At 37.0% G+C, this 10,493-nt stretch overlaps 2 protein-coding genes across 2 annotated transcripts; both read left to right on the plus strand.

Moving 5' to 3' along the window:
- The first annotated feature begins 5,328 nt into the window (after positions 1-5,328).
- LOC120288028 (monooxygenase 2-like) lies at positions 5,329-8,408 on the plus strand. Its single transcript, XM_039301279.1, has 5 exons — positions 5,329-5,651; positions 6,480-6,542; positions 7,158-7,335; positions 7,433-7,666; positions 7,775-8,408. The coding sequence occupies exons 1-5, from the start codon at positions 5,440-5,442 to the stop codon at positions 7,817-7,819; spliced, it is 732 nt and encodes a 243-aa protein (XP_039157213.1). The 5' UTR covers positions 5,329-5,439; the 3' UTR covers positions 7,820-8,408.
- Positions 7,819-8,340, plus strand: LOC120288357 (monooxygenase 3-like). The gene has a single exon (XM_039302300.1). The coding sequence runs from the start codon at positions 7,819-7,821 to the stop codon at positions 8,338-8,340; it is 522 nt and encodes a 173-aa protein (XP_039158234.1).
- Positions 8,409-10,493: the final 2,085 nt, after the last annotated feature.

A 10,493-nucleotide genomic window follows, 5' to 3' on the forward strand; every position in this document is an offset into this window, starting at 1 on the left:
CTGGGTGACTCGCCTGGCCACCGCGAGGTCGGCCTTGCGGTGGCTGGGCAAGCATAGGGCGACCTTGCCGGGGGGCTGATGAGACTCCAATGAGGTCACTAGGCCTCATCTGGCCAGTCACCGGCCATCCCTGAGGTCGGCGGCTAGCTAGGAAGAAGAGAGAGAAAGAAAAGGAAGAAAAGAAAATAAAAATAAAAACTTATTTATTGAGTTGTTGCTGAAAATAAGAAACAATTTGTTATCGGGAACAAAAAAATTACCAAATACGTTTTTATGCTTTATTTTGTTCTGGGGAACAAAAGAACATAAACCGGTGTTTTCCGGAACGTTACCAAATAACACCTTAACTATTGAGTTACAGCTATTTTCTGTCCTTTTTGTCCTTTTCCGTTTCTGTTTTTCACTACAGTTTTGTACAGAGCACATGCAATGCAATGAATTATTTTTGTCCTCTTTGGGTCCTAGAAGTAGTAGACAGAAGATGGCAATGCATTGAAAAGTTTCTTAGGAGGACCTGAAAGATAAATGATAGCCGTCCTACTTTGAGAGGCTTGAGTCGGCACTTTGGATTAGGTACCAAATTGATGGGCAACATATTTTTGAGGACCACGTCCAAAGGAAAAGTTTTCATTTCTCGTTGAATGAGAGTGAATTATGAGAGTTGTCCTTCATATGTAATCTATAGTGCACGCCGGAGAAGAAGAAACCAACTGCTGATGGTCCTTTTGTAACAAGCCGATTCTTAGGCTTATTCCTTTTATTTTCAGTTTAAAATCATGCACTCCGAATGTTGAATTTATGGAAGCATGTTCGGAAGGAAATAAGACACTTCAAATCTCATCTATGATCTAACGGTGGAAATCATTAACTATAAAAATGTTCTAAAATATAAATGATGTTTTCCAAAGTATCCGGGATAATACTACGTACCAATGGAAACCCTAAATCCTTAGGAATTTCAAGCCTTATTAGGTCATCTTGGCCACCTCCTTGACGTATTGTGCTTGAAAATCTCAAGTTGGTGACAATCTCTACAAATTTTTTATGTATATTTAGAGCTTTCGTGATGAAATTGGCATAGCTCCTTTCACCTTCATTTGTATTATCAATATGCAATGTGATCCAAATAACATCCAATTCCCTTTATTTTATTTTATTTTTGGTTTGTCCTATCTTAACTCTCATCTCAATCTCGGACTTTTGTTTTACATCTTTGCAGAATATGGGAGTTGAACCCCACCTGAAACTAAATGTCCCCACTCAACCTCATTTCCTTACCGGTAGCTAATTCTCTTATGAGATCACTTCAGCCAAAACCCAAGTAGAACAAGGCTAATCGATTTGTATAATCAAAATTTGATGATGGGGCCACCATAAATTATTGGACCTCTTTGAATAATATCTCCAGGAACTTATTTTGAATTGAAATAAATTGCAATAACTAATAAGTTTTAATCCATATGAACCATAGTTATTGTATTTATAGTTAAACCCGTCAAACAAGTAGATCAAGTTGGGTTGAAAATGGTTTGATCCAAATAAACCCATTTAATTTGTTTTGACACATCTCTATGCAATATAACTATAGTGATCTATATTTGACTTGTCTCATACTTGACCTAAAATATATTGCTAAAATACTTTCATATATAATCTAATCTAGAAAAAATTGGTCTAAATGAGTTGTAAACCCTTTTATGACTCATTCAATAGCCATATTATGTTTAAACCTCTTTATGACATATTTACCTAATATAATTAATTCATATAACAACTCAGCTTATTATATGAGGATTAAGAAAATAGTTTATGATCCACTTTAACAGGGCTACTTATAGTTTAGCATGAATCTGATCGTGGCCTATTGGCAAGAAATTTGCTCGCTGGTTTATTCTAGTATTGTTCCTCGAGGGCCACGGACTTGGCTGCAGCCACGAGATTTACTGATTTGTGAACGAGGGCGACCTGGCTGGTTTTATTTATCGCGAGCAAGTGTCCTGATGGTACCTCGGATCTAATTCTTATATTTGATCTTTCATATGTATCTGGTTTTATTTTTTTAGTGATAGCGTATGAAACAAAACAACAACCCCCCAATTTTTTTGTGGTATCTCACATGAAAGGCTAGCAAGACTGCTTTTAATTGGAGGAAAAGAAAAAGTTATCAGCGATTCATAAATTGGGGGATCATAATTGAGATGATGAATTAGAATTCCAATTAACTTATGTGATTTTATTTTAATATTTTTTTTAACACTGTCACGAGACTATGATACTCTTTCGATGCTGGTCCACCCACCCGTAGCCCCCAACGAATCAATTGAAAGTGAGCAGATCCAGAATTGACATAAAGCGAAAGTGATCGACATTGTCACATGCTTCAATCTTTTGAGCTTGACATGGGCCCGGCTTATGTTTCGCTATCCTTGATGTGTCCTATTGGATGATTTAGCCCAATCAAATGTGATAGATGGCTGGGTTAACTTACTCGATGACTCTCCAAACTTGATCCCTGATTCCGATCGATATTATTTTTTATTAGAAACTCCAATTCAAAAAGTATATGAAATTTGATTAATATGGGATAGACACAGATGGTAAAGGGATGTCATTTGATTTTGATACTATATTAGAAAGCTTAACTAAAAAAAAAAATTAAAATTATTACATAAACGGAGATTATATGTATATATAACACGACGTCTTATATTTCAAAGGTATTTAAAAAGAAACGTTGAATGACCTCCCTTTCTGCACGACCTCTCATTTTCATTTGACATTGATGCTTCTATAAGACGCCAAATCAAATTGTCTTGCTCGCCAGGTTTCGAAAAAGCTTGCTAACCTCTATAAAAGTTTGAGGTGGCTAAATACAAAATGAATAGACCAGACCTCTCGAGGATGTCACGTCAATCATGAGACTGGGGCCGCCTATTCAACAGTAGGTGAAGTATCGGCACATGCTACATCTTAGGAGTTTTGAAAAGCAACGAGATAAATAGCGGCTCGTAAGATAAGAGATTGCTTATCCCAATTCAAAGCAAGAGCACGCACACGCACTCGCAAGCTTGAATTAGAAATAGGGATGAGAATGGTCCGGATTAAGTGGGTCCACTCTCTAATTCTATGACCAATTCGTACAGTACTAATTCTCAATTTTTGAAACCAAAGGCCGACCCTATGAGTTTGGGGCCAGGGCGACCAAACCGACTCAGTGAGTTTGGTCCAGTTTTAGGGTCAACCTGAGACTAATTTATATATATATTTTTAATTTCATTTTTAAATGCGACCAATGTGAGACTAACTTAATGGGTTCGGTTCTGTTTCTAAGATTAACCTAGGACCAATTGATAATTTTTTTATTTTATTTTTGTACTCCCTAAAAAGGTGACCGAGGACTAGACCGACCTAATGGGTTTAGTGACGAGCGAGGTTAGCTAAGAGAGGCGAGCAGCAAGCGTCGAGTGGGGTGAGATGCATTTGCATAAGCTAAGAGAGGTTTGAAAGAGTTTTGGGTTTTGACCATTTCTAGATGTTAATACACATTTTTTCCTTCTAACTTTGCCTTTGTTAAACTTTCATAATTCTAGAAATGCTCTCACCTTACACCACATCACCGGCGAAGGGCTAAGGCCACTGATGAGGGGGAGGTTTGTTTAAAAAAAAAAAAAAAAAAATTCATTTATAAGTGTAATTTTTTTTAAAACAGTATTTAAATGAAAGTTATTCTCAATATATTTTTAATTACACTTCAAAAATACTATTTGTATTTAGAAGAAAATTCTTTCACCTAATTCTTTTTTGTTTTTTGTTTTTGAAATGCTTTCTCCAAGATTCTTACCAAACGCAACCATACTATATGGAAAAGTAGCCATATTGCTTTTAAGGGGAAATAAGGAATTAATTATGAATAATTAAACTTAGAAATTGGAGGATGACTCTACATATATATGATCACCATTGACTATTATGTATTAGGCATCTGGAGTATTCTCAAATAATCAATAGCATTTTGTACATCATGAACTAAACTAGACCAGATTTCGCATACTCAATAGAAAAACTAAGCAAATATACAGGTAATTTTGATCAGTAGTGATTACTTTGTTGAGAGTATAAGGTTATCCGAAAAGAAACAAAGATTATGTCTTCTAATAAGACAAATATCCTAAGTTTTTGGAAGGCTATAGTGATGCCAACTTGATCTTGGATTATGATGAATGAAAATTGATTAGTGGATATGTTCAATATTAGGAGGTGCCATAGTATCGGGGAAATTTTCAAAGCAAACTTTAATAGCGCGCTCCACTATAGAATCAAAGTTTATTTTTTTGGATAAAATTGCTAAAAAAGCATAGTGGCTTTGACAATTTTTTAAGGTTGTGTTGTGGCCAAAAGTTGTGCCTACAATATGCATTCACTATAATAACTAAGCAACAAATGCAAAGGCACATAATATAATATAATGGAAAGTCTAGACACATTAGTCATAGACATAATATTGTAGGGTGGTTGCTCTTGAGTAAAATAATTTTTTTAGCCTTTGTAAATAAAGGTAAGTCTAGACACATTAGTCATAGACATAGTACTGTAGGGCAATTGTTCTTGAGTAAAATAATTTTTTTAGCCTTTGTAAAGTCAAAGGAAAACATTGCAGACCCATTAACAAAAAGGTTTATCAAGAAAGCAAATAACTTATGCATCGAGAGGAATGAGATTAAAAGCCTTAACTCACTAAAGAGGTCCCAAGATAAAAACCTAACCTAAACGAGTAGAGATCCCATAGATTAGGTTCAAAAGGACATTGTAGATTTGGAAGTCTAGTGTAAGTAGTGTCTTCCATTATAATGCAACAGTGCTTTCGACAGTGTTTTATGGATATCCTATGTGTTTAATAATTCATATAGCTTGGAATTCAATGTCCTAGTAAGGCATGGTAGACTACCTTTAATAAGAAAGCATCTCTATACATGAAGCTGGCCAACTATGAAAATTTTTAAAAGCTAGATTTTCCAAAACACTCATAGATCCCAAAAAGTTCAAGGCTGAAAGAATGAACACGAGTAAGAAGTATCTTAATTTGGAGATACTCTGTGTGTGGTCTATTGTCTAGGCCTACACACACAACTGGCAATACAAGATTTAGTCCATTGTCTAGTTAAGTAAATCCAATATTTTCTAACTATCTTTCCATCGTCAGTTTGACTTTGACGGAAAACCATAAAAAGAAGATAATTAAGTTAAATGAAACTGTGAAAATATAGAGACCATTGAAACCGATTTGTTTTACCTGGAAGAAATGGAGTGAATTTATTCGGATACAGGATGGAAATTGCCACTATAAAATAGCGACCACAAGATAAGAGACTCCTCATTCCAATTCAGAGCAGAGAACAGTGGCGCACACACTCACAAACTCGAAGTAGAAGACGACCGTATATGGAGGAGGTGGTGATAGTGGGTGCCGGCGTCGCGGGTCTGGCAACCGCAGTGGCCCTTGAGAAGGTCGGTGTCCGAGCCCTCATCCTCGAGAGATCGAATGGGCTTCGAGCGACTGGCACGGCTCTGGGTCTCTTCCCTAATGCGTGGGTTGCGCTCGACGCGCTCGGGGTTGCGGACAAGCTCGCAGCCCTTTGCCCTCCTTTCGAAAGGTAAGCTCCTTGTTCGCTCTTAGTACGGGAACAAAGATGTTTGATTAATGTGGAATGTTGGATCATTTCGAAGTATTAAAACCCGGTCCAATCTTTACTTCAACAATCATGTATAGATCAAGAGTTTAAATGAGTGATTTCTCTGCTATTAAAGATGACACCACTCAAATTTGATGGATGCTGAATTAGTGTAGCCATCTTTTAGAAGAAGTTAAATACTCCTAATCTCACACTTGCTCGTTGGGGGTAAAATCAACTTTAAGTAAATCACATTTATAGTGAAAAGTTGTTAAAAAATCCAAAGGAATTTCGATCGCAGTCACTGGACCTTGGTACGATGAAATCAAGTTCATGAACTTTCATTTCAATAATTTAATGGAATTAAACTTTTTTTTTTAGTTATTTGCAAATGATGTTCGTTAGGTATTAAAAGAATTGGTCAAAAAGTGGTTATAATGCACCTTCTACGGGGAAAAATCATGAAAATTGAGATAATTGCTGGTCGTAAACTGCACCGTGAAATTTACCTATTGAGGTTGCTAATGGGATTAAAGCTTAGAGTAAAATTACTAATTAGATATTCATCAAATGAAGGTAAAAAGTGCAAAATCAGTGAGAAAGAACAATAGGCTTTTCATGCAAGACATACTGAGTAGAAAGATAAGCTCTACATTGGTTTTGTACTTTCTTAAATTGATTTTAGGATTCGCTGTTTTGGGAGCTTCTTAAATCGGTTATTTTATAATTAAAGATCTAGGACGCTGGACCTTGATCTATGCTACAATTTCTCAATGATGAGAAATCTGATTTATTTGTACTTGTGTTCAGGGGATACATAACTGATGTCAAGACTAAAGCAACTCAAGAAGTGCATTATCCTCCAAATAGCAAGTGAATCTCAAATTTCCTCTAATATATTTTGCCTACCTTTCCATCATCTCTGTTTTGTTAATTTACCGTTTAACGCTTTAGATCGATTAATTTCTTGTAATCAATTACTATATGTTTTATTCTGCACAAAATGATACCAATGAGTGTATACCATTGACAGCTCATCTTTTAAGAAGATCATCAATAATAGAGTTTGATGATATAATACTCCTTTTGTTAGAAAATTACATAATTTATCATATGTTATTGAAAATATATCTCGAATTTGAGAGCCATTAAGAGAAATCGATCAAGAAATTTCCTATTCTGGATCTAGTTCTTTTCTATATGACAAGGGGGTCTCTTTTGTGAAGAGCAATCCCCATTGAGAAAATAATGAGAGTGTTTAAATGACTCAATTGTAAGTGTAATTTCTGTTAGTGGATCTTGTGCCGTTTTTTGTGTGGAGTAGGTCTCACTAATCGAGTCACGTAAATTCAATATACGATTTATTTTCTTATCTTATTTATCTTATAATTTAGCTGCTTTTTTTCCCTACTCACAACAAATGTTATTATTTTATGCAAGTCATTTCGTATTCCAAGGATAGAAAATCATGCCATTTGGATTGAGTAGGAATGGAGCCCTACCGAGAGCGGTCTACCGAAAAGTTTTGTTGGAAGTTCTGGCAGAGGAGCTTCCTCCAAATAGCATTCGATTCTCTTCCAGGATAACTTCCATCGAAACCCAAGTAGAACACGGCTTGTCCATTTGTATTATCACGCTCGATGATGGGACCATCATAAAGTCTAAGGTTACCTACAGTTTTCGAGAACCTTCTTTTAAATTTAAATATGATGAGGTAACTTATCGACTTTAACTTATCCACACTGTAATTACTGTATGTGTAGGTTGTTATAGGATGCGATGGCATACACTCTATCGTGGCCCGTTGGCTTGGACTTCGCCCGCCAGTCTCTTCAGGCCGATCGGGAGTGCGTGGGTTGTCCGTATTCCCAAAGGGTCACGGTTTTGACCACAGCCACGCAATTCGACAATTTGTGGATGTGGGTAAGAGGGTAGTTTTTTTACTCTCACTGATAAGGAAATCTACTGGTATTTTGCGGCGACGTGTCCTCCTAAAGGTATCGTATATATTACAGTTTATCTTCTGCTAAGATTCCTAATTACCATGGCTACTTCAATAATAACTTACTAATACTCCTCAATCCCTAATGTTTCAATTCATAAAGGTATGGGAAAAGAAGCAGATCCAGAAACGATACAAAGGGAGGTGATGGAAGATCTGGCAAAGGACATCCCACCTGCATACCTCGATATCATCAAGCACTCCGATCTTTCGAGTTTGACACGGACCCCGCTGATGTTCCGATATCCGTGGGACATCCTATTCGGAAACCTAGCCCGATCAAACGTCACGGTGGCTGGAGACGCTATGCACCCGATGACTCCTGACTTGGGCCAGGGTGGATGTTCGGCGCTCGAGGACGCAGTGGCATTGGGGAGGCACATTGGGGATTCAATTTCCAAGCACGGCAAACTAATGACCCAATATGTCGGAGTTGCTATAGGGAGGTATGCAAAGGAGAGGAGATTGAGGGCGGCGACACTGGTAACAGCATCGTACTTGACGGGATGGGTGCAACAAGATGCGTCTAGTCGATTAATGAGGTTCCTAAGAGATGTATTCCATAGGTTCCTCTTGGCTAGAGTAGTGAGTGGCATTGCAGAATATGATTGTGGGAAGCTTCCTAGTGTCTCCTCATTGCCTTCATGTGAATCCGAAAGCTCCATCTAGTTACAGAGTTGCAAATGTTCTGCGGTCTTCTATTTTGTTTAATAGTCGGTGGTGTGAGTTGATTGCAATGCATAACACAAAAGTTCATAGTATTATTTGTCTCATGGCTGCCCTCGTTTTCTTATTTTTCTAATTCTTATGAATCTTTTCACTTGATGATCAATTGCATCATAAGGATTAGATTTAGGTCAAATCTTTCCAAGTTTGGCTAAAATCAAGACACGAAACACAACAATAGGCACACGCTATCTTTACATGGTTACGTAAACTAATCAAAGAGCACTTTAGGTGCATTAACTATTAATGAGTAATTTATATGTAACATGCGGTCTTTTTATAATTATGTCTCTATCTGTATACAAACTGTAATTAGACATTCATATACATACATGTGATACAATCCTAATTGAAGATGAGTCGCCATAAATACTTTATCATTATTTCTCTCTGAATCGAAATATCAACATGGTATATGACTGGGAAAACATATCAAATTCTTCAACATCTTTACCCCAAATCAAACTTTTTTTGCTTCAATTACTATCTCAACATATCAATACATCTCCAAATTTTCCTTTTTCTCTACCATCTCTTTACCTGTCATCTTTTTTTTTTTGTTAATCCCAATTTCCCATCACCTCTTAATAACATTGCGTCCACTTTCACCTCTTCTTCCTCTTCTTTGCTACTCTGATCTTTGTTGTTGTTGCTCAAATTATGATCATGTAATCAACCTCAGCGTCTATTATTCTTTCCACTATCGCAAGTCTTGTCTCCATTAAACTCGATGCCGAAAATGATCTTTGTGGCAATCTCAATTTGAAGCTATTATAATTTGCAATGATCTGATGGTCTATGTGGATGCTCTTTCCCATGTTCGGCAAAGATTATCAATAACCAGAATGTCACTATAGTGTTTAATACCTCCTGTTCCACTCAGGTCATGACAAATCAATGCATTCGTAGTTTGATCAATTCGACTCTCACAATTGAGATTTTCCATGAAGTTCACGACCTTTGAACATTAAGGACATTTGGCCTGCTCTAGGACAACGCTTTACTAAATGCTGCACGACCAAAGAAATTGGACTAAAACTTGCTTTTTAGAACAATGTCAAGAAACCCAATTAGTCAATGTCTTATTATTTTTGACATCTAAAGTCAATTGCGGACTCTCACCTTAATCAATTGCTCCATCTCTAATAAGGACTTGGTGATTCGAGCCCTCAATAGGTTTCCATGTGAGAACGATCTTTTTTTCACCATGGTCACAAACGTCTCTACAATTCTTATTCGTTTTTATTTAAGAGGAATGACTCTCTTGGAAATTGAATGCATCATCTTTATCCGATATTTATCATGCTTTGATTAGTCTTGCCACTTGACCTAACCCACTGCTTTGAGGATCTTGGTGGACGTAATTCTAGAGGCCAAATATATGGATGGGGAAAGGTGAATGGTTTTGAGTGGTCAACCGAGTTGGTGATTTTCCTATATCAGTTTAGTTCACAATCATTATTGGCCGCCTGTGTTGATCACTTTGCCACCTCCATTAGTCAACCTCATGGTGGTTTGAAGCCCTATCGTCCCCATTCACATAGGGAGGCATTCTTGGATCTTGGTCTCATCTTACTTGTTGAAAACACAAAGACGGGAGAGAAAGACAGAGCGCCCAGGTGAGGTCCACCTTGGCCAGCCATTCGACCGAGACACCCTTTGCCGGTTTGCTTCCACGACAGCGACCGTGACGATCCTGCTGCTATCCCCCTCTCGGCACCTCTTCCAACTGACCGACGGTTGTTTTTTCCTCTTCCAACGATCCTGCTTGTTGCTGCTGTGACAGAGTGACTCGTGACGAGTCGCTGCTTTCCTTGCCGGTCCTTGGAAAATATCTTGCGTGATTTGACATCATGTTTGATGTGGATATGGTTTCTTTCTACCTTTATTTGATTTGAATTGATTTTACTTTCATAAAAGAAAACCCCAAAAAATATTAGAATTTGATTTGTTTCTTATTGATAATGATGCTAATTTTGGACTAAATTGCAATTGTTAAATTAGGTATTTTATTTATTCCGAATTTTATGAATAAATTCAAAAAAAATACTTTACCTTGAGATGATTATGAAATTATTTTCCAAAATGTGTATTTT

The sequence above is a fragment of the Eucalyptus grandis genome, chromosome 9, assembly GCF_016545825.1.
Source record: "Eucalyptus grandis isolate ANBG69807.140 chromosome 9, ASM1654582v1, whole genome shotgun sequence".
In the NCBI taxonomy this organism is placed as follows: domain Eukaryota; kingdom Viridiplantae; phylum Streptophyta; class Magnoliopsida; order Myrtales; family Myrtaceae; genus Eucalyptus; species Eucalyptus grandis.